The following is a 24,394-nucleotide window of genomic DNA, read 5'->3' as shown; positions in this document are numbered from 1 at the left end:
TTTCTATGTTTCTATATTGGAAAAGAAACACTTGCATTTATACAGCCGACCTGAAACAGCAATGTAACAAAGAATAGATAGGTGTTGATTGAGATCATCAGCCAATGCACTGGGAGGAGATTCAAAAGCTGCCAATATCTCTACTGAGGTCGATTTATTAAAAAAAACTAGTAAATTACTTAAAGAGGAACATAAAATTTGCATTCAAAGTCAAATTGCTAGGGGAGAGAATATTAAATTTGCAATAAAAGTACCAGCTAACTGCAAACACACATCTGCCTTTACCGTTAAATTGTGACATTGCAAGGGGCGGTGCCTGGATGCAATGACAGCTTGGGGGCACGTGGAACTCAGCAGCAGGGTTTGATTTGTCGATTTGAAGTGTTGCCATTTCCTCGCCGTCCTTTTGCAGCCGGGTGGGTGCGGTGGGAAGCGGCGAGCTGGGGTGGTATAAGTTAGCAGCGGGCGCGGGGCGCTGTCAGGGAGCTGGCGGTCGGGCTCGCGGCGCTATGGGATTCCCGGGCTACGTTCCACTGGTGCTCGCGCTCGGCAGCTGCTGCTCGCTGGCGGCCGCACAGCTGCCGCTGGTCATCAACACCTGGCCTTACCATGACGCGGTGCGGCGAGGTAAGCGCAAAGCAGGCACTGCCCAAGCTTTGGCCCCACTTTTTGTGTACGTTTTTCACATTGGCATGTCCGTTTGTACAGCGAGCCGTCACCGTAAACTGCTGCAACTGACTGCTGCTTTGAGCCCCTGAACTTATTTAGGGAGTTGCTAAAAAGGAGCTTTTCATGCATTTGCTTCTCATGAGTAAGAGTGAGCACATTCAACCACCGAGCTGAGGGGTGAGCATAAATGCAGCTATTCCCTCCAATCTATGTCATTGCTGGAAGAAACTAAGCCGTTCCATTTGTGTACCTTTATGCATGGAATGCATTTTACGATGATAGTTATTGCAAACTCCTGCACTAGTTTTTTTTTAAACAAATGTCGGTGTCGCTTTTATTTTTCCAAACATACAAAAGGATATTTCAGATACAGGAACAGGAGTAGGTCATGCAGCCCCTCGAGCCTGCTCCGCCATTCAGTGAGATCATGGCTGATCTGCGACTTGCTCCATGTACCTGCCTTTGCCCCATATGATCAGCCATGATCATATTGAATGGTGGTGCAGGCTCGAAGGGCTGAATGGCCTGCACCTGTTTGCTATGTTTTTATATCCCTCAATACCCCTGGTTAACAAAAATCTATCAATCTCTGATTTAAAATTTAACAATTGATCAATAGCTGTTTGCAGAAGAAAGTTCCACCCTTAGTGTATAGAAGTGTTTCCTAATTTCACCCCTGGAAGATCTGGCTCTAATTTTTAGGCTATGTCCCTATCTACTAATCTACCTATCTACGAAGGATAGAATAAAAGGAAAAGGAGATGGGGTAGCATTGCTGGTTAAGGAGGAGATTAAGGCAATAGTTAGGAAGGACATTAGCTTGGATGATGTGGAATCTATATGGGTAGAGCTGCAGAACACCAAAGGGCAAAAAACGTTAGTGGGAGTTGTGTACAGACTTCCAAACAGTAGTAGTGATGTTGGGGAGGGCATCAAACATGAAATTAGGGGTGCGTGCAATAAAGGTGCAGCAGTTATAATGGGTGACTTTAATATGCACATAGATTGGGCTAACCAAACTGGAAGCAATACGGTGGAGGAGGATTTTCTGGAGTGCATAAGGGATGGTTTTTTAGACCAATATGTCGAGGAACCAACTAGGGGGGAGGCCATCTTAGACTGGGTGTTATGTAATGAGAGAGGATTAATTAACAATCTCGTTGTGCGAGGCCCCTTGGGGAAGAGTGACCATAATATGGTGGAATTTTGCATTGGGATGGAGAATGAAACAGTTAATTCAGAGACCATGGTCCAGAACTTAAAGAAGGCTAACTTTGAAGGTATGAGGCGTGAATTGGCTGGGATGGATTGGCAAATGATACTTAAGGGGTTGACTGTGAATGGGCAATGGCAGACATTTAGAGACCGCATGGATGAACTACAACAATTGTACATTCTTGTCTGGCATAAAAATAAAAAAGGGAAGGTGGCTCAACCGTGGCTATCAAGGGAAATCAGGGATAGTATTAAAGCCAAGGAATTGGCATACAAATTGGCCAGAAATAGCAGCGGACCTGGGGACTGGGAGAAATTTAGAACTCAGCAGAGGAGGACAAAGGGTTTGATTAGGGCAGGGAAAATGGAGTACGAGAAGAAGCTTGCAGGGAACATTAAGACGGATTGCAAAAGTTTCTATAGATATGTAAAGAGAAAAAGGTTAGTAAAGACAAACGTAGGTCCCCTGCAGTCAGAATCAGGGGAAGTCATAACGGGGAACAAAGAAATGGCGGACCAATTGAACAAGTACTTTGGTTCGGTATTCACGAAGGAGGACACGAACAACCTTCCGGTTATAAAAGGGGTCGGGGGGTCTAGTAAGGAGGAGGAACTGAGGGAAATCCTTATTAGCCGGGAAATTGTGTTGGGGAAATTGATGGGATTGAAGGCCGATAAATCCCCAGGGCCTGATGGACTGCATCCCAGAGTACTTAAGGAGGTGGCCTTGGAAATAGTGGATGCGTTGACAGTCATTTTCCAACATTCCATTGACTCTGGATCAGTTCCTATGGAGTGGAGGGTAGCCAATGTAACCCCACTTTTTAAAAAAGGAGGGAGAGAGAAAACAGGGAATTATAGACCGGTCAGCCTGACATCGGTAGTGGGTAAAATGATGGAATCAATTATTAAGGATGTCATAGCAGTGCATTTGGAAAGAGGTGACATGATAGGTCCAAGTCAGCATGGATTTGTGAAAGGGAAATCATGCTTGACAAATCTTCTGGAATTTTTTGAGGATGTTTCCAGTAGAGTGGACAAGGGAGAACCAGTTGATGTGGTATATTTGGACTTTCAGAAGGCGTTCGACAAGGTCCCACACAAGAGATTGATGTGCAAAGTTAGAGCACATGGGATTGGGGGTAGTGTATTGACATGGATTGAGAACTGGTTGTCAGACAGGAAGCAAAGAGTAGGAGTAAATGGGTACTTTTCAGAATGGCAGGCAGTGACTAGTGGGGTACCGCAAGGTTCTGTGCTGGGGCCCCAGCTGTTTAGACTGTACATTAATGATTTAGATGAGGGGATTAAATGTAGTATCTCCAAATTTGCGGATGACACTAAGTTGGGTGGCAGTGTGAGCTGCGAGGAGGATGCTGTGAGGCTGCAGAGCGACTTGGATAGGTTAGATGAGTGGGCAAATGCATGGCAGATGAAGTATAATGTGGATAAATGTGAGGTTATCCACTTTGGTGGTAAAAACAGAGAGACAGACTATTATCTGAATGGTGACAGATTAGGAAAAGGGGAGGTGCAAAGAGACCTGGGTGTCATGGTACATCAGTCATTGAAGGTTGGCATGCAGGTGCAGCAGGCGGTTAAGAAAGCAAATGGCATGTTGGCCTTCATAGCAAGGGGATTTGAGTACAGGGGCAGGGAGATGTTGCTACAGTTGGTGAGGCCACACCTGGAGTATTGTGTACAGTTTTGGTCTCCTAACCTGAGGAAGGACATTCTTGCTATTGAGGGAGTGCAGCGAAGGTTCACCAGACTGATTCCAGGGATGGTGGGACTGACCTATCAAGAAAGACTGGATCAACTGGGCTTGTATTCACTGGAGTTCAGAAGAATGAGAGGGGACCTCATAGAAACGTTTAAAATTCTGACGGGGTTAGACAGGTTAGATGCAGGAAGAATGTTCCCAATGTTGGGGAAGTCCAGAACCAGAGGTCACAGTCTAAGGATAAGGGGTAAGCCATTTAGGACCGAGATGCGGAGGAACTTCTTCACCCAGACAGTGGTGAACCTGTGGAATTCTCTACCACAGAAAGTTGTTGAGGCCAATTCACTAAATATATTCAAAAAGGAGTTAGATGAGGTCCTTACTACTAGGGGGATCAAGGGGTATGGCGAGAAAGCAGGAAGGGGGTACTGAAGTTGAATGTTCAGCCATGAACTCATTGAATGGCGGTGCAGGCTAGAAGGGCCGAATGGCCTACTCCTGCACCTATTTTCTATGTTTCTATGTTTCTATACTCTATCTGTTCCTCTTACTATCCTGAAAACTTAAATCAGATCACCCATTACCATCTAAATTCTAGGGAATACACCTGATGATCTCTTTACAGCGATATTGATTGAAGGCTAGGACACCAGGGAAAACTCCCCTGCTCTTCTTCGAAATAGTGTCATGGGAACTTTTACGTCCACCGGAGAGGGCAGATGGGATCTCTGTTTAATGTGCCATCCGAAAGAGGGCATCTCCAACAGTGCAGCACTCCCTCACGACAGTGCAGCACTCCCTCCGTACTGCATTGAAATGTCAGCCTGGATTTTGTTCTCAAGTTTCGAGGTTACATTTATACTTGGTGTTGGTGTTAACTATAAATCTGGAGTCAGAACCTGACTCAAGTCATTTTGGAAGCATAGTCTCGGACTGGTTTGGTTTCGCACTGCATGGAATTTGAATCCAATTTTGCTGCAAACCTGGTTTAGAGTCTATTGGGTCCTCTGGACAATTAGTAATTCTGCCGAAATTCGATTTGAAATGTTTAGATGATGGGATTCACTTCCTCTGCTTTCTAAACATTTAACAGTTGGGAGAGAGCGATGGCTCTTTCTGTGTCCATGTATATACACAGCTCCGTGACAAGATGCCACATAAAAGGTTACCACACAAGATAAAAGTTCACGGGGTTGGGGGTAATATATTAGCATGGATAGAGGATTGGCTAACTAACAGAAAACAGAGAGAGTCAGGATATATGGTTCATTCTTGGGTTGGCAATCAGTAACTAGTGGGGTGCTGCAGGGATCAGTGTTGAGACCCCAACTATTTACAATCTATATTAACGACTTGGATGAAGGGACCGAGTGTAACGCAGCCAAGTTTTCTGATGATACAAAGATGGGAGAAAAAGCAATGTGTGAGGAGGACACAAAAACCTTCAAAAGGACAGGTTAGGTGAGTGGGCAAAAATTTGGCAGATGGAGTATAATGTTGGAAGTGTGAGGTTATGCACTTTGGCAGAAAACAATTAAAGAGCAAGTTATTATTTAAATGGAGAAAAATTGCAAAGTGCTGCAGTACAGTGAGACGTGGGGGTCCTGGTGCATGAAACACAAAAGGTTAGTGTGCAGGTACAGCAAGTGATCAGGAAGGGCAATGGAATCTTGACCTTTTATTGTAAAGGGGATGGAGTAAAAAAGCAGGGAAGTTTTGCTACAGCTATACAGGGTATTGGTGAGGCCACACCTGGAATACTGTGTGCAGTTTTGGTTTCCATATTTTAAGAAAGGATATACTTGCTTTGGAGGCAGTTCAGAGAAGGTTCACTAGGTTGATTCCGAAGATGAGGGGGTTGACTTATGAGGAAAGGTTGAGTAGGTTGGGCCTCTACTCATTGGAATTTGGAAGAATGAGAGGTGATCTTATCGAAACGTATAAGATTATGAGGGGGCTTGACAGGGTGGATGCAGAGAGGATGTTTCCATTGATAGTGGAGACTAGAACTAGAGGGCACGATCTTAGAATAAGGGGCCGCCCATTTAAAACTGAGATGAGGAGAAATTTCTTCTGGGGGTTGTGGATCTGTGGTATTCGCTGCCTCATTGAATAAATTTAAGACAGAAGTAGACAGTTTCTTAAACGATAAGGGAATAAGGGGTTATGGAGAGCGGGCAGGGAAGCGGAGCTGAGTCCATGATCGGATCAGCCATGATCTTATTAAATGGCAGAGCAGGCTCGAGGAGCCATATGGCCTACTCCTGTACCTATTTCTTATGTTCTTATGTTCTCTCTCTGGGGCAAGACTGATTTAGTTTTAGCCATGTAGGTGCTGGGTCAACCTGTAACTGGGTGGAGTCCAATTTGCATCTACCGTCTGACTTGGCAGGAGAATGCAATGTAAATGCATTCTCCTGCCATGTAGGAACCTAGGCTAAGTAATTTGTTGATGTCACGTCTATTTATCGGGTGCATACACCACTGATATATGGAGGGTAGGATGTGCACGTTCATTATGAGGCGAAGTATGCCGCCCACCATATTGATGTAGGTAATAAAATTGTTGACCAGGACCCGCTTCTAAAAGAGGAATTTGGCCCTTTGCATTTGCAAATAAGAGGCTTGACCCCCTTCTCCCCTCCCCTTCAAATTTGGGTTTCACAGAACGCAGCTGGCGTCAGGCTGGTTGAGTTCAGATAAACCAGGTGAACATGCGGCCTAACCAGTGGTTCCGAATAGGAACTGCTGAAGGTCATCATCAAAAAGGTAAATTTGTTTATGAAATACTTGCTGGGAGGTGCAGGAGTGTTCCTCCCAACCCCACGTTAAAAATGCTGTTCGCTGCCAGCCCTGCGCACTCCTCGAGACCATCGCCTTGAATTTCTTCGTCCCATCTGGTATTCAGTTTAACAGGCAGCAGATGCAATACCGCCCGTTTTGCATCCGCTCCCAAGTCGAATTTGACCCCTGTGAAGTGGTGGTTTATGTTTGAAAAGATACTGAACATATTGTCAAAAAAACTGTAGAAACTTGTCTTCCCTATTGAAGCTGGTTCTAACTTTTTTTTAATACTTTTGCTGCTGGGATAAAGTATGATTTAAAAAATGTGCTTCACACACATTCTCATAACTACTTCAAACTTGTCTTCCCCGTGTCAGATGTGGCTCAGTTGATAGCACCCTCGCTTCAGAAGATTGTTGGTTCAAATCCCACTCCAGGGACTTGAGCACAAAACTCTCGGCTGACGCTCCAGTGCTGTGCTGTCGGAGGTGCTGCCTTTCGGATGAGACAATTAAACCGAGGCCCCGTCTGCTCTCAGGTGGACGTAAAAGATCCCGTGGCACTATTTTGAAGAAGAGCAGGGGAGTTATCCCTGGTGTCCTGCCCAATATTTATCCCTCAATCAACATCACCAAAACAGATTATCTGATCAATATCACATTGCTGTCTGTTGGGGCTTGCTGTGTGCAAATTGGCTGCCACGTTTCCTACATTACAACAGTGACTATACTTCAAAAGTGCTTCATTGGCTGTAAAGTGCTTTGAGACGTCCAGTGGTTGTGAAAGGTGCTATATAATGCAAGTCTTTCTACAAATTCTTTTTGGATTATGTCATCACTGCTTATGAGAGAAGCAAAAAAAATTGTATGTGTGTTGCATTTAGCATGGAGCACTCTTCAGTCTGGAGGTTCAGCATTGGATGCAGTGGAAAAGGGTTGCAGCCAGTGTGAAATTGACCAGTGTCGAGGTACTGTGGGATATGGAGGAAGCCCAGATGAACATGGAGAGACAACACTGGATGCTATGATTATGAATGGGTGAGTAATGTACTTGACCACTGCCACATACTGGGAAATATATCTACTTACGAAATTACTTTTAGGACCAAATATGCAATGAATTACACTAGATGTCATGACTGTCCTTTTGTAATTGCACACCAACCTTCGAGAAATATTTATGGAAAAGTAAAACCAGCTTTTAAAACCTTTGGTTCAGTCCACCACGTTTTGTGTTGGTTTCCAATGTCGGTGCATCACTGGAGGATATGAGGAGGGTGTGTTTTCTCCTCTTCCCCGCATCCCCACAATTGTTTTGGAATGGCTTATGTTTCCTCTTTCCAAATCACAGAATTGCTTGTAATGTTCTCCATCTTCTTGTACGTGGTTGCACTCTGGTTTTGCAATGCATTTTAATTTAATTGCAACCAGTTCAAGATGTTGGTTGTAACCTGTATGAATGTTACATGTGATTTATACACTAGATTTCACCTTGTGTTTTGATGATCATTTAATATTTTTAATGAGAACACAGAAGACATGAACAGCAAAGCCAGACTGAAAGTGTAGGGGGAATCAAAACTCACATCTTTTAATCAGCAGATTTATTTTTTATATAATTATTTTTAAAACTCTTCAGCAACACGATCGAGGTCGGAGGGGTTGGACAGCTTCGAAGAATTAAAAGTGCGATCAGTGTTGCCCGAGCAGTGATGGAACACAGCAGTCATTCACTGTTGGTGGGGGAGTCAGGTAATCCCTAGTCCTCATTGTTCTTTGAGAAAGAAGGAACTTGCATTATTATTATAGCACCTTTCACAAACTCCATACCCACAGCCTTCTGACTCAGAGGTGAGCATGCTACTCACTAAGCCATGGGTAACACCTTGAAAAGCAATTAAATAAAAGATGATTGTAAACAAATGGTAAATTCAAGACAAAAAAAATTACACATTATAAAGTTACTTAACGAATGGATGGATTGACTAGTCCAAAATAAAAAGACCAGTGCAATTCACGTTATCTTTTTATTAGAGTGACCTTTATCGTTGAAGCTATGTTCCCAGAGTCAGTTAGTTCCTGCGAGTGCACTCATAGGCCCCAAGTTTCCACAAGCGGAAAAACAGGCGCCCCGCCGAGCTGGGCGCTCGTTTTTCGTGCCGAAAATGGCGCCTGAAAAAAAACGCGCTATTCTCGAGCGCTTTGCAGCTCAATGTCTGCTTGGCGTGGCGCCCAAGGGGCGGAGCCTACCACTCGCGCCGATTTTGTAAGCAGGAGGGGGCGGGTACCATTTAAATGAGTTTTTTTCGTGTCGGCAACCCTGCGTGTGCGCGTTGGAGCGTTCGCGCACGCGCAGTGTGAAGGAAACATTGGCACTCGGCCATTTTTGTAGTTCTTTGTAGCTGTTCAATTTTTAACATTTTTTAATAAAACCACATTGCCCTTCCATGATCAGCACTGAGGCTTCTTGCAGCTTTCTCCCCCTGCCGTCTGTCGGGCCCATCGGGAACGGCTGCCTCAACTTCTGAGGCTTCCTGCAGCCTTCTCACTGCCCCCCCCCCCCCCGCCGTCGGGAACGGCTGCCTCAAGTTCTGAGGCTTCCTGCAGCCTTTTCCCTGCCTCCCCCCTGCTGCCGTCGGTTGGGCCCTCACTGCCTCTCCCCGCCCCCCCCCCCCCCCCCCTCACTGCCGTCGGGAACGGCTGCCTCCTCACTGCCTCCTCCCCGCTCCTCCCCCCCCCCTGCCGTCGGGAACGGCTGCCTCAACTTGTGAGGCTTCCTGCAGCCTTCTCCCTGCCTGAAGCACTTTCACACAGGTAGGAACATGGTTTATTTAATCTTTTCTTTGCTTATAAATTTTTATTCAGGTTGGAATTATTTGTATAATATTTGTATAAGTATAACTAAGGATTTATTGTACAATGTAATGACTTCCCTTCCCCCCCCCCCCCCCAACCTCGTTCCGGACGCCTAATTTGTAACCTGCGCCTGATTTTTTAATGTGTAGACAAGGTTTTTTCAAGCCTACAAAAACCTTCACTTGCTCCATTCTAAGTTAGTTTGGAGTACGTTTTCACTGTGGAAACTTTCAAATCATGCGTCAGTGGCCGGACACGCTCTCTTTTGGGAAAAAAAAAATTCTATTCAAAAGTGAAACTGTTCTACCTGACTAGAACTGCAGAAAACTTAAATGTGGAGAATTCCGATTTCTAAGATACTCCGTTCTCCACCAGTTGCTCCTAAAAATCAGGAGCAAATCATGTGGAAACTTGGGGCCTTAAAAGGCACATGCAGACATGGTAAGGATATTGTTGGAAGGCAAACTGACCTTATGTTATGTATAATCGCTTGGAAAAGAGTGTCATTATCATAAAATAGTGAATCATAAACAAATGATGATCAATCATATTATGCTAGAGTATAAATAACACTTGCATATTTATTTATTAGGAAGAAGTGTAAACCAACCAACAGATAGTAAAAGCTTTTACCGATATAAAACGGAAAAGAGTGACTACAGTAAATGTTGGTCCCTTAGAAGATGAGAAGGGGGATTTAATAATGGGAAATGTGGAAATGGCTGAGACCTTAAACAATTATTTTGCTTAGGTCTTCACAGTGGAAGACACAAAAACCATGCCAAAAATTGCTGGTCACGGGAATGTGGGAAGGGAGGACCTTGAGATAATCACTATCACTAGGGGTGTAGTGCTGGACAGGCTAATGGGACTCGAGGTAGACATGTCCCCTGGTCCTGATGAAATGCATCCTAGGGTATTAAAAGAGATGGCGGAAGTTATAGCAGATGCATTTGTTATAATCTACCAAAATTCTCTGGACTCTGGGGAGGTATCAGCGGATTGTAACGCCTCGGTTTAAAAAAGGGGGCAGACAAAAGGCAGGTAACTATAGGCCGGTTAGTTTAACATCTGTAGTGGGAAAATGCTTGAAACTATCATTAAGGAAGAAATAGCGGGACATCTAGATAGGAATAGTGCAATCAAACAGACGCAACATGGATTCATGAAGGGGAAATCATGTTTAACTAATTTACTGGAATTCGTTGAGGATATAACGAGCATGTTGGATAGAGGTGTACCGATGGATGTGGTGTATTTAGATTTCCAAAAGACATTCGATAAGGTGCCGCACAAAAGGTTACTGCAGAAGATAAAGGTATGCAGAGTCAGAGGCAATGTATTAGCATGGATCGAGAATTGGCTGGCTAACAGAAAGCAGAGAGTCGGGATAAATGGGTCCTTTTTTCGGGTTGGAAATCTGTGGTTAGTGGTGTGCCACAGGGATCGGTGCTGGGACCACAATTGTTTACAATATACATAGATGACCTGGAAGAGGGGACAGAGTGTAGTGCAACAAAATTTGCAGATGACACAAAGATTAGTGGGAAAGCGGGTTGTGTAAAGGACAGAGAGGCTGCAAAGAGATTTAGATAGGTTAAGTGAATGGGCTAAGGTTTGGCAGATGGAATGCAATGTCGGAAAATGTGAGGTCATCCACCTTGCGAAAAAAAACAGTAAAAAGGAATATTATTTGATTGGGGAGAAATTACAACATGCTGCGGTGCAGAGGGACCGGGGGGTCCTTGTGCATGACTCCCAAAAAGTTAGTTTGCAGGTGCAGCAGGTAATCAGGAAGGCAAATGGAATGTTGGCCTTCATTGCGAGAGGGATGGAGTACAAAAGGAGGGAGGTCCTGCTGCAACTGTATAGGGTATATGTGAGGCCGCACCTGGAGTACTGCGTGCAGTTTTGGTCACCTTTCTTAAGAAAGGATATACTAGCTTTGGAGGGGGCACAGAGATGATTCACTAGGCTGATTCTGAAGATGAGGGGGTTACCTTATGATGATAGATTGAGTAGACTGGGTCTTTACTCGGAGTTCAGAAGGATGAGGGGTGATCTTATAGAAACATTTAAAATCATGAAAGGGATCGACAAGATAGAGGCAGAGAGGTTGTTTCCACTGGTCGGGGAGACTAGAACTAGGGGGCACAGCCTCAAAATACGGGGGAGCCAATTTAAAACCGAGTTGAGAAGGAATTTCTTCTCCCAGAGGGTTGTGAATCTGTGGAATCCTCTGCCCAAGGAAGCAGTTGAGGGTAGCTGATTGAATGTATTCAAATTACAGATAGATTTTTAACCAATAAGGGAATTAAGGGTTACACGGAGCGGGCGGGTAAGTGGAGCTGAGTCCACGGCCAGATCAGCCATGATCTTGTTGAATGGCGGAGCAGGCTTGAGGGGCTAGATGGCCTACTCCTGTTCCTAATTCTTATGTTCTTATGTTTTCCAAAATGTTACGCAAGATCTTAGTAATTAGGTTAGAAACAGATCTTTAATAATTAACTGATGTGGGTAATGGGTACCTGACACAAGTTTTCATGATTCTGTAGAAACTTTTGCCTGCTGTCTCCATTGATGCAAGAAAAATACAATTCAGAGTCGAATGGACTTAATTCTTTCTTTCACTTAAAATTTAGTTTTTACGGCAAATTTATTTTGAATTTTCTTTGGTGAGGTCTCCTTTCCTGATGAGCTGCATTGATGAGCAATTCAAAAAGGATTTAGATGTAGTCCTTACTACTAGGTGGATCTAGGGGTATGTCGAGAAAGCAGGAATGGGGCACTGAGGTTGCATGTTCAGCCATGAAATCATTGAATGGCGGTGCAGGCTCGAAGGGCCGAATGGCCTGCTCCTGCACCTATTTTCTATGTTCTATGTTCTATGTTCCCAACTGTCTCCATAGGGAAATGGCCAATCTAGAACTGTTCAAATCCAGGAAACCCTGATGCAATCTAGGGAATTTGCAGCCCCTGAGGTTGAGTAGGTCTGAATTGGTTCTTGTGGGCCCATATGAATTCATGGCCCTAGATGTATCCTATGCTAATGCTCGGGGATGTTCGCTGGTTACATGACAGCTAGCCAAAGCTCTACTCCTGGGTCTTGATGTTGGTAAGAAAGTTGATAATTTTAAAAATGGTAAATGAAAATATTTTGACTTGTATAAAAGGGGCGAAGGAAGTACATGCAAACAAAAAGTGGTCCGTCCAGAGTATCTTTCCCTTATGAAAAATATTGTGCTTCTAAAGAATATTTAAGTAGCTAAAAGGCAGTGAATTGAAAAGTTCATTACATAGAAAACAAAGAAAATAGGTGCAGGAGTAGGCCATTCGGCCCCTCGAGCCTGCAATGCCATTCAATAAAATCATGGATGACCATTCCCTCAGTACCCCTTCTCTGCTTTCTCTCCATACTCCTTGATCCCCTTAGCTGTAAGAGCCATATCTAACTCCCTCTTGAATATATCCAATGAACTGGCATCAACAACTCTCTGCGGCAGGGAATTCCATAGGTTAACAACTCTCTGTGTAAAGAAGTTTCTCCTCATCTCAGTCCCAAGTGGCCTACCCCTTATTCTAAGACTGTGTCCCCTGGTTCTGGACTTCCCCAACATCGGGAACATTCTTCCCGCATCTAACCTGTCCAGTCCTGTCAGAATCTTACATGTTCCTATGAGACCCCCTCGCATCCTTCTAAACTCCAGTGAATAGAGGCCCAGTTGATCCAGTCTCTCCTCATATGACAGTCCAGCCATCCCTGGAATCAGTCAGGTGAACCTTCACTGCACTCCCTCAATAGCAAGAACATCCTTCCTCAGATTAGGAGACCAAAACTGAACACAATATTCCAGGTGAGGCCTCACTAAGGCCCTGTACAATTGCAGCAAGACCTCCCTGCTCCTATACTCAAATCCCCTAGCTATGAAGGCCAACATACCATTTGCCGCCTTCACCGCCTGCTGTACCTGCGTGCCCACTTTCAGTGCTGATGAACCAGGACACCCAGGTCTCGTTGCACCTCCCCTTTTCCTAATCTGCCACCATTCAGATAATATTCTGCCTTCGTGTTTTTGCCCCCAACATGGATAACCTCACATTTATCCACATTATACTGCATCTGTCATGCATTTGCCCACTCACCTAATCTGTCCAAGTCACCCTGCAGCCTCTTAGCGTCCTCCTCACAGCTCACATCGCCACCCAGTTTGGTGTCATCCGCAAACTTGGAGATATTACACTCAATTCCTTCATCTAAATCGTTAATATATATTGTAAAGAGCTGGGGTCCCAGCACTAAGCCCTGCGGTACTCCACTAGTCACTGCCTGCCATTCTGAAAAGGACCCGTTTATTCCGACTCTCTGCTTCCTGTCTGCCAACCAGTTCTCTATCCACGTCAGTACATTACCCCAATACCATGGGCTTTGATTTTGCACACCAATCTCTTGTGCGGGACCTTGTCAAAAGCCTTTTTAAAGTCCAATTACACCACATCCGCTGGTTCTCCCTTGTCCACTCTGCTAGTTACATCCTCAAAAAATTCCAGAAGATTCGTCGAGCATGATTTCCCTTTCATAAATCCATGCTGACTTGGTCCGATCCTGTCACTGCTTTCCAAATGCGCTGCTAATTCATGATGATTGATTCGAACATTTTCCCCATTACTGATGTCAGGCTAACTGGTCTATAATTACCTGTTTTCTCTCTCTTTTTAAAAAGTGGTGTTACATTACCTACCTTCCAATCCATAAGAACTGATCCAGAGTCGATAGACTGTTGGAAAATGATCACCAATGCATCCACTATTTCTAGGGCTATTTCCTGAAGTACTCTGGGATGCAGACTGAGGCTCTGGGGATTTATCAGCCTTCAATCCCATCAATTTCCCAAACACAATTTCCCGTCGAAATCAGGATATCCTTCAGTTCCTCCTTCTCTCTAGACCCACTGTCCTCTAGTACATTCGGAAGGTTATTTGTGTCTTCCTTTGTGAAGACAGAACCAAAGTATTGGTTCATTTGGTCTGCCATTTCTTTGTTCCCCATTATAAATTCACTTGAATCCGACTGCAAGGGAACTCCGTTTGTCTTCACTAATCTTTTTCTCTTCACATATATTTATAGAAGCTTTTGCAGTCAGTTTTTATGTTCCTTGCAAGCTTCCTATTTTCCCCCTCTTAATAAACCCTTAGCCCTCCTCTGTTGAATTCTAAATGTCTCCCGTCCTCAGGTTTGTTGCTTTTTCTAGCCAATTTATATGCCTCTTCCTTGGCTTTAACACGATCCTTAATTTCCCTTGTTAGCCATGGTTGAGCCACCTTCCCCATTTTATTTTTACTCCAGACAGGGATGTTCAAGTGCTGAAGTTCATCCATGTGATCTTTAAATGTTTACCATTGCTTATCCACCGTCAACCCTTTAAGTATCCTTTGCAAGTCTCCTCGAGTCAATTCACGCCTCATACTGTCGAAGTTACCTTTCCTTAAGTTCAGGACCCGAGTTTCCGAATTAACTGTATCACTCTCCATCTTAATAAAGAATTCTACCATATTATGGTCACTCTTCCCCAAGGGGCCACGCACAACAAGATTGCTAATTAGTCTCTTCTAATTACACATTATCCAGTCTAGGATGGCCAACCCTCTGGTTAGTTCCTTGACATATTGGTCGAGAAAACCATCGCTAATACATTCCAGGAAATCCTCCTCCCACCGCATTGCTACCAGTTTGGTTAGCCCAATCAATATGCAGATTAAAGTCGACCATGATAACTGCTGTACCTTTATTGCATACAGCCCTTGTTTCTTGTTTGATGCTGTCCCCAACCTCACTACTACTGTTTGGTGGTCTGTACACAACTCCCACGAGCGTTTTCTGCCCTTTGGTATTCCATAGCTCCACCCATACCGATTCCACATAATCCAGGCTAATGTCCCTCTTTACTATTGCATTAATTTCCTCTTTAACCAGCAAAGCCACCCCGCCTCCTTTTCCTCTCTGCCTATCCTTCCTAAATGTTGAATACCCCTGGATGTTCAGTTCCCAGCCTTGGTCACCCTGGAGCCATGTCTCCGTGATGCCAATTACATCATATCCGTTAACTGCCATCTGCGCAGTTAATTCGTCCACTTTATTCTGAATACTCCTCGCATTGAGGCACAGAGCCTTCAGGCTTGTCTTTTTAACACACTTTGCCCCTTTAGAATTTTTCTGTAATGTGGCCCTTTTTGTTTTTTGCCTTGGGGTTTCTCTGCCCTCCACTTTTACTATTTTTCTTTCTATCTTTTGCATCTGCCTCCATTTTATTTCCCTCTGTCTCCCTGCATAGGTTCCCAGCCCCCTGCCATGTTAGTTTAACTCTTCCCCAACAGCACTAGCAAACACTCCCCCTGGGACATTGGTTCCATTCCTGCCCAGATGCAGACCGTCCGGTTTGTACTGGTCCCACCTCCCCTAGAACTGATTCCAATGTCCCAGGAATTTGAATCTCTCCCTTCTGCACCACTCCTCAAGCCATGTATTCATCTGAGCTATACTGCGATTCCTACCCTGACTAGCACGTGGCACTGGTAGCAATCCTGAGATTACTACTTTTGAGGTCCTACTTTTTACTTTAGCTCCGAGCTCCCTAAATTCGTCTCGTAGGACTTTATCCTGTTTTTTACCTATATCGTTGGTACCCATATGCACCACTTGGTACCTATATGCACCACGACAACTGGCTGCTCACCCACCCTTTTCAGAATGTCCTGCACCCGCTCTGAGAAATCCTTGACCCTTGCACCAGGGAGGCAACATACCATCCTGGAGTCTCGGTTGCAGGCGCAGAAACGCCTATCTATTCCCCTTGCAATTGAATCACCTATCACTGGAGCTCTCCTGCTCTTTTTCCTGCCCTCTTGTGCAGCAGAGCCACCCACGGTGCCATGAACTTGGTTGCTGCTGCCCTCCCCTGATAAGTCATCCCCCTCAACAGTACCCAAAGCGGTGTATCTGTTTTGCAGGGGGATGACCGCATGGGACCCCTGCAATACATTCCTTGCACTGCTCTTCCTCCTTCTATCTGGCTGTGTACCCTTTTCCTGCGGTAAGACCAACTCGCTAAACGTGCTATTCACGTCATTCTCAGCATTGTGGATGCTCCAGAATTCATCCACCCGCAGCTCCAGTTCTGCAATGCGGTCCGTCAGGAGCTGGAGGTGGATACACTTCCCGCACACGTACTCGTCGGGGACACCGGAAGTGTCCTTGACTACCCACAGAGTACAGGAAGAGGATATCACATGTCCGAGCTGTTCTCCCATGATTTAACTCTTATATTACTTAATTTGGCAACAACAATAAGAACATAAGAATTAGAAACAGGAGTAGGCCATCTAGTTCCTCGAGCCTGCTCCGCCATTCAACAAGAACATGGCTGATCTGGCCGTGGACTCAGCTCCACTTACCCGCCCGCTCCCCGTAACCCTTAATTCCCTTATTGGTTAAAAATCTATCTATCTGTGATTTGAATACCATCAATGAGCTAGCCTCAACTGCTACCTTGGGCAGAGAATTCCACAGATTCACAACCCTCTGGGAGAAGAAATTCCTTCTCAACTTGGTTTTAAATTGGCTCCCCCGTATTTTGAGGCTGTGCCCCCTAGTTCTAGTCTCCCCGACCAGTGGAAACAACCTCTCTGCCTCTATCTTGTCTATCCCTTTCATGGTTTTAAATGTTTCTATAAGATCACCCCTCATCCTTCTGAACTCCAACGAGTAAAGACCCAGTCTACTCATTCTATCATCAAAAGGTAACCCTCTCATCTCCGGAATCAGCCTAGTGAATCGTCTCTGTACCCCCTCCAAAGCTAGTATATCCTTCCTTAAGTAAGGTGACCAAAACTGCATGCAGTACTCCAGGTGTGGCCTCACCAATACCCTATACAGTTGCAGCAGGACCTCCCTGCATTTTTACTCCATCCCTCTCGCAATGAAGGCCAACATTCCATTCGCCTTCCTGATTACCTGCTGCACCTGCAAACTAACTTTTTGGGAGTCATGCACAAGGACCCCCAGGTCCCTCTGCACCGCAGCATGTTGTAATTTCTCCCCATTCAAATAATATTCCCTTTTACTGTGTTTTTTTTTCCCAAGGTGGATGACCTCACATTTTCCGATATTGTATTCCATCTGCCAAACCTTAGCCCATTCGCTTAACCTATCTAAATCTCTTTGCAGCCTCTCTGTCTCCTTTACACAACCCGCTTTCCCATTAATCTTTGACATCTGCAAATTTTGTTGCACTACACTCTGTCCCCTCTTCCAGGTCATCTATGTATATTGTAAACAGTTGTGGTCCCAGCACCGATCCCTGTGGCACACCACTAACCACAGATTTCCAACCAGAAAAGGACCCATTTATCCCGACTCTCTGCTTTCTGTTAGCCAGCCAATTCTCTATCCATGCTAATACTTTTCCTCTGACTCCGCGTAACTTTATCTTCTGCAGTAAGTGTGGCACCTTATCGAATGCCTTTTGGAAATCTAAATACACCACATCCATCGTTACACCTCTATCCACCATGCTCGTTATATCCTCAAAGAATTCCAGTAAATTAGTTAAACATGATTTCCCCTTCATGAATCCATATTGCGTCTGCTTGATTGCACTATTCCTATCTAGATGTCCTGCTATTTCTTCCTTTAATGATAGCTTCAAGCATTTTCCCCACTGCAGATGTTAAACTAACCGGCCTATAGTTACCTGCCTTTTGTCTGCCCCCTTTTTTTAAACCGAGGCGTTACATTAGCTGCTTTCCAATCCGCTGGTACCTCCAGAGTCCAGAGAATTTTGGTAGATTATAACAAATGCATCTGCTATAACTTCCGCCATCTCTTTTAATACCCTGGGATGCATTTCATCTGGACCAGGGGACATGTCTACCTTGAGTCCCATTAGCCTATCCAGTACTACCTCCCTAGTGATAGTGATTATCTCAAGGTCCTCCCATCTCACATTCCCGTGACCAGCAATTTTTGGCATGGTTTTTGTATCTTCCACTGTGAAGACCGAAGCAAAATAATTGTTTAAGGTCTCGGCCATTTCCACATTTCCCATTATTAAATCCCCCTTCTCATCTTCTAAGGGACCAACATTTACTTTAGTCACTCTTTTTTCCGTTTTATATATCGGTAAAAGCTTTTACCATCTGTTTTTATGTTTTGCACAAGTTTACTTTCGTAATCTATCTTTCCTTTCTTTATTGCTTTCTTAGTTGCTAAAATTTACTTACTGATATAGAAAAGTTACTTACTGATATAGAAAAGAAAAAGCAAAACTACTTGCCAATCACTTGCCCCCTTGGCTGTGACGTCACCTTTCAATTTCTTTCTACTTTTTTGCCACTCCGCTGCAGCTGCACCAGCTGGCCTCTCCGACTCACCGACTGGGCCTTTTATAGGCCTCGAACCCTGTCCCGGACTCCCGCCTCCTCGACTGCCTCTCCGACTCACCGACTGGGCCTTTTATAGGTCTCGGACCCTGTCCCGGACTCCCGCCTCCTCGACTGCCTCTCCGACTCACCAACTGGGTCTTTTATAGGCCTCGGACACTGCCCCGGATTCCCACCTTCTCGACTGCCTCTGCGACTCACCAACTGGGCCTTTTATAGGCCTCGGATGCTGCCCCGGACTCCCAACAGCTGCTGTTCATTTGAACAATATTAATTTTCATGTATGTAGATAAAATTAAACACTTCGTGTAAATACAATATTTTTCCAACAGCATCAATTTTTGCTCAGAATATGGGTTTCCTAAGTGAAGATTTAACAACGAATACATCTCTGTCCATGCACTCAAAATGGCTGGCTGGAAAGTGCCAGCCCAATTTCTGGAAGGTGAGTGTCATTTCTATGAAGGACATGTCCAACTTAATATTTTAGACGCTTTTAAGATAGGATGTCGGGTCCGAAATGAAAATAAATACATAAATTTTACTGTCAACTATTGTGAAAAACAATTGATTTTCACAGAATGTATTACCCAATGCTAAAACGTCGTGTGGACCATACAAGCCAATGAAGGGACTATGGTCAAAAAAACATAGAATGCCAGCACAGCGGGTCAATTTTCACAACCATGACACCATTGGTAAGTCCTTTTCTTATTTTGATAGATATAAATGTGTCTTGTGCATATGGAAAGTAAATGGAATTTTTAGCATGAAGACATTTTGTGCAGTTATACCGAGGAGTTGTGGATTCGTGAGTGATTTCACTAAATTGCTGATTTTTAATTTAGGTATGATTGCGATTGAGAAGGGTGGAAGTATAGCTGCTGGGACGTCTACTAATGGTCTAACGCACAAAATCCCAGGGTATGTATTCTCACGTATTAAGCTTCTAGTGAATAATCACTCCCTTTCTCTCACCCCCTTGACACAGCAGCATAAGGGCTCTTGAGTAGATATCATTTGGGCTGGCAGCACAATCTATTTTTCAAGTTCTTTATTCTATCTAAGATAATATCCTTGTTTATATTAATGTTAACAATTTTGAGTGAACCCCAGTCAATATTTTTGAGTTTGACTATTGTTCTAAGCAACATGCTAAATGTCATTCTTGGTTGGTTATGGGTTACAGTAAGATGACCTCTTAGTATATCTTTAGTATGTTACTGCTATAATGTATTTTCTTTTAATTTGTACTTTTGATACCACTACCAATACCAGCATAATGTTGCAGCTAAGTAGAAATTTAAAATTAAATTCATGGGACAATTCAACTCGTGTCATTGCCTTGTGTATTGATTGAAAAATTTTGGTTTAAAACTTAGTGTCAATGGGCCCAAGTTTCCGCCCCCCTGTAGGTACACTGACTTTCTAGAATAAAAAGGGCGGCAAAAACTTACCTTGTATTCTTTGAGCTCCTCAGGACGTCTTCGGCCTAGGCATAGTGCAGCACAAGGGGTGGGGGGGCGGAGCCAGGTCCCGGCGCTGAAAACAGTGCCGGGACCCCTGCACGTGCGTGCTAGAGTGTGCGTGCATGTGCAGTAGCTCCTCGCAGCCCGATGTTCTGCAGGCCTGCTGCCATGTTATATGAATCAAACTGAGAAATAGTTTTCATTTTTGCAAGCTGGTATAAGTTCATCATTGCAGTTAAACCTCTAGTACTGACCAGAGCAGCTAAAATGTACGAAGTGTTTGGGTCAGTTTATCTGATGGCACTGTATTTGTGATATTTTAAATAGTTCACAGCTAGTTATTATTTTACTGTAAAATCTTGTAAATAAAAAGCTGACAATAATGACTTGTGTGTGAGAATATTTTTTACTGTAGAATCATCTGGCCCATCTGAATGTTGTGGGTGCTGAGGAGAAGAGTGTCTGTAATTGAGTTTGTGTAAAGTCAGGTACTGTGCCTCTGAAATTGCCTCCGGTGCAAAAATTCCTGGTTGTTGCAATGTACGAGTTCTTTATGCCGTGTCACAGACTGCTGGACTTAAGGATTCATGATCATACTTCAATTAGTCTGTCTGGCGAGAGATAGTAGAAGCATTCTTGCATACCTTCTAGCAGCCAGATTAAGAGCAACATGGGGTTATTTGTCAGCCCCTTTGATTAAAAGTTGTATGGCTGGGGGAAACTTAAACAGAAAAAAAATTGCCCTTCAATTGAAGATTTAAAGTCAATCCAAACCGCATACTGGGTTACTGGTTCAGAGTTTAATATTACAGAGAAACTGTTGTAGTTTTCCTTGTTCCTGCTGTATGCCAGCCGTTTATCTGAAAGCGAATGCACCTCCTCAGAATAAAGAGCAGTAACATTTTGGGTTTACCAATATTTGCTTTCAATTTTTTAATATTTCGTATAGCCAAAGCAGCATTTTTGCTTAAATTAAGTTACACTTTACAATGACAATGACGTATTTCACATGGAAATGGATCTGCATTACAGCTTGTGTTCCAATCCCTCCATGGCCTCATCCCTCCTTATTTCTGTAACCTCCTCCAACCCTACACCCCTCCGATATCTGCGCTCCTCCAACTCTGGCCTCCTTAACATCCCCAATTTTCATTGCATCCCACTTGACAGGCGTGCCTTCAGCTGCCGAGGCCCCCCTCCCTCCTCTTCCCTCCTCCTCCCCCCTCCAGCCCCTCTTTCCCCCCCCACCCCTTGCTGTCAGAAACACAGAGACACTGACGGAGACACAGAGAGAGAGACACTGACGGAGACACAGACACAGAGAGAGAGAGACACTGACGGAGACACAGAGAGAGAGACACTGACGGAGACACAGACAGAGAGAGAGAGACACTGACGGAGACAGAGAGAGAGAGACACTGACAGAGACATGGAGAGGCTGACAGAAACACCTTCCCTTCACATAAAGGTAGGACTTCTGTTTTTTATTTGTTATTGATTGGTTGCTTATTACTTTTGGTCTTGGTGCTTTAGGTGCAGGGTTCCTTCTATTTTTTTATTAATTAATTGTTTATTACTTTTTGTGCTTCGTTTAGTGCTTGGTGCTTTAAATGTACTGCTTTGTTTAGTGCTTTAAATGTATTTATGATTCTTTAACATTGTTGTGAAGGTGTTTAGTGCTTTGGAAAATCCTCTAACTTCCCTTCCCCCGCCCCCCAGTTGATGTGTCTGCCTCAGCCGGGAGCCTACACTTGCTTATTTATAAAAAAAGAAACAACAGTCCTCACTCAGCAGATATAAGGCAAAATATCATCAAGAGGTTTTAGGCCATTTTAAGTGATGTGTTTAATGCTTTAGTCCTTTGTGTTTAATGCTTCCCACCCCCTGTCTCTGGCTGTGCCTGCACTGAACTTAACTCTAGGTAAGGTTTTTCAGAACTTACAAAAGTGGACACTTACTCCATTATAATTTTAGTTTGGAGTAAGTTTTCACTGCCTAAACTTGCAAAACAGGCCTAAGTGGCTGGACATACCCCCTTTTGAAAATAAAACTGAACTAAAACAAAACTAAACTAACTCACTAGAACTGAAGCAAACTAAATGCCGAGAATTGTGATTTCTAAGATACTCCAAACTAAACTAGTTGCTCCATCCAACCGAAACTTGGGCCAATATCCGATGACGGCTTAGCTTGTTACGGTGTTGAGTAGCTAAAAAGGAAAGTCCCAGGTTCAATACCTAGTTTGTCTTTATTTGTAAACTCTGCGCTCCTCTTCTGCATCCCCGATTTTAATCGATCGACCATTAGCGGTCAGGCTTTCAGCTGCCGAGGTCCTCTGCTCTGGAATTCCCTCCCTAAACGTCTCTAATTACAGCTGCTGCTGTAAATAGACATTGGGTTGAAGAGGATGTTAAAATGGGTATAGTAGTATAGTGGTTATGGTACTTGGACTAGGAACTCAGCACTTCTCTACCTCCAGGTGCTTGTATGTCACTACATCTGTAATATTATCATTTATCTCGTAATATTAAATGAAGAATTGAGTTCAAATCCCATCATGGCAAATTGTTAAACTCAAGAAATCTGTTATTTTCCGGGCTAGTAACAGGAAAAAAAATTACCATGAAAACTATTGCATTGTTGTAAAAAGTTAACTGGTTCACTAATGCTCTTCAGGGATGGGAATCTGCTACTTTTGCCTGGTCTGGCTTATATGTGACTCTAGTTAATGCCCTCTGATGTGGTTTAGCAAGCCACCCAAATCATTAAATATTCCTTGGGCAACTAGGGATGGGCAATAAGTGTGATCTGGTCATAGTTGTTCAACAAAAGAAAAATAATGGGGAGACTAGTTGATCTGCATTTAATCCTCTGCATGCAAGTCTTTTTAAATGTTTGTGAAGTGGGACGTGAGAAAAATTGCCCTGGTATATAAAATAATTCCAGTCCTTCCCTCACTCTAATAGAATTTCTATTGGGCTCATGAAAGAGAACACATTACAGAAGATTCAATAATGGTAGGACAATATATCGCAAAAGTAAATGAAAATAAAATGTCTTTTATGTTTTTAAAAAAAACTTTAGTGCCACAAAAGTTAAATAAGGGCTCAAAATTGACTATCTGACCACCCATTTACAGTGCACCTCTGCCCCAGTTTCAACTAAACCCACCTCTGGAGTAAGAAAGAAAGAGAGACTTACATTTATATAGTGCCTTTCACGACCACCAGACATCTCAAAGCGTTTATAACCCATGAAGTACTTTTGGAGTGTAGTCACTGTTATAATGTGGGAAACGCGACAGCCAATTTGCACTCGGCAAGCTCCCACAAACAGCAATGTGATAATGACCAGATCCTCTGTTTTTGTTATGGTGATTGAGGGATAAACATTGGCCAGGACACCAGGGATAACTCCCCTGCTCTTCTTGCAAATAGTGCCATGGAATCTTTTATGTCCATCTGAGAGAGTAGGCCTCGGTTTAACGTCTCATCTGAAAGACGACACCTCTGACAGTGCAGCACACCCTCAGCACTGCACTGGAGCGTCAGTCTCGCTTTATGTGCTCAAGTCCCTGGAATGGGACTTGAACCCACAACCTTCTGACTCAGACAGAGGCAAGCTGACACTAAGTGTTTATAATATGCTCATTTGGTCTAACTGCATGGTGAATCCTTGCATCCATTTGGTGCTTCCCCATATAATCCAGTTGAGATTGGAGACATAACACTATCAAACTTTCAACAGTGAAATCTAATCTCTAGGGACAATCCAGATGCACATTTGTTCGAAATGATAATGATTATCGAACATTCTATTTGTGTTTCTTACAGCCGTGTTGGGGATTCGCCAATAGCTGGAGCAGGTGCATATGCCGACAGCACAGCTGGAGCTGCAGCTGCTACTGGAATTGGAGATATTATGATGCGATTCCTTCCGAGGTACGTCAAATTTGCTTTTAGTGGATGAGGCTACAATATTTAAAAGAACGATGAGTAGTCAAGTGAAGCCAAAGCTTAGAAGCATGCCTTGTATCTACTATTTTAATTTCTCTTGCTTAATGGACCGATAGCTGCAATAATCTTTTTTTAAGTGTGTCACATTTCTGCACTATGATCATCCTCGGAACAAAATGTTGTTATACAACCACCATCATCATCATAGGCAGTCCCTCGGAATCGAGGAAGACTTGCTTCCACTCTTAACATGAGTCCTTAGGTGGCTGTACAGTCCAATACGAGAAC

At 43.8% G+C, this 24,394-nt stretch overlaps 1 protein-coding gene across 1 annotated transcript in view; it reads left to right on the top strand.

Annotated features, from left to right (window-relative positions):
* Positions 1–494: 494 nt before the first annotated feature.
* LOC139278221 (N(4)-(Beta-N-acetylglucosaminyl)-L-asparaginase-like) overlaps positions 495–24,394 on the top strand; it is a 37,691-nt gene continuing 13,791 nt past the window's right edge. The window contains exons 1-7 of the mRNA XM_070896899.1: positions 495–627; positions 7,275–7,428; positions 8,030–8,142; positions 19,014–19,126; positions 19,262–19,379; positions 19,530–19,605; positions 23,984–24,091. Coding sequence (XP_070753000.1) covers positions 510–627; positions 7,275–7,428; positions 8,030–8,142; positions 19,014–19,126; positions 19,262–19,379; positions 19,530–19,605; positions 23,984–24,091 — 800 coding nt within the window. The 5' untranslated portion in view covers positions 495–509. The remainder of the gene's footprint in view (positions 628–7,274; positions 7,429–8,029; positions 8,143–19,013; positions 19,127–19,261; positions 19,380–19,529; positions 19,606–23,983; positions 24,092–24,394) is intronic.

The sequence above is a fragment of the Pristiophorus japonicus genome, chromosome 1 (genome assembly GCF_044704955.1).
Source record: "Pristiophorus japonicus isolate sPriJap1 chromosome 1, sPriJap1.hap1, whole genome shotgun sequence".
NCBI classification, from domain to species: Eukaryota; Metazoa; Chordata; class Chondrichthyes; family Pristiophoridae; genus Pristiophorus; species Pristiophorus japonicus.
The sequence above is the reverse complement of the archived record's forward strand: the minus strand, read 5'-3'. Positions and strand labels throughout refer to the sequence as shown.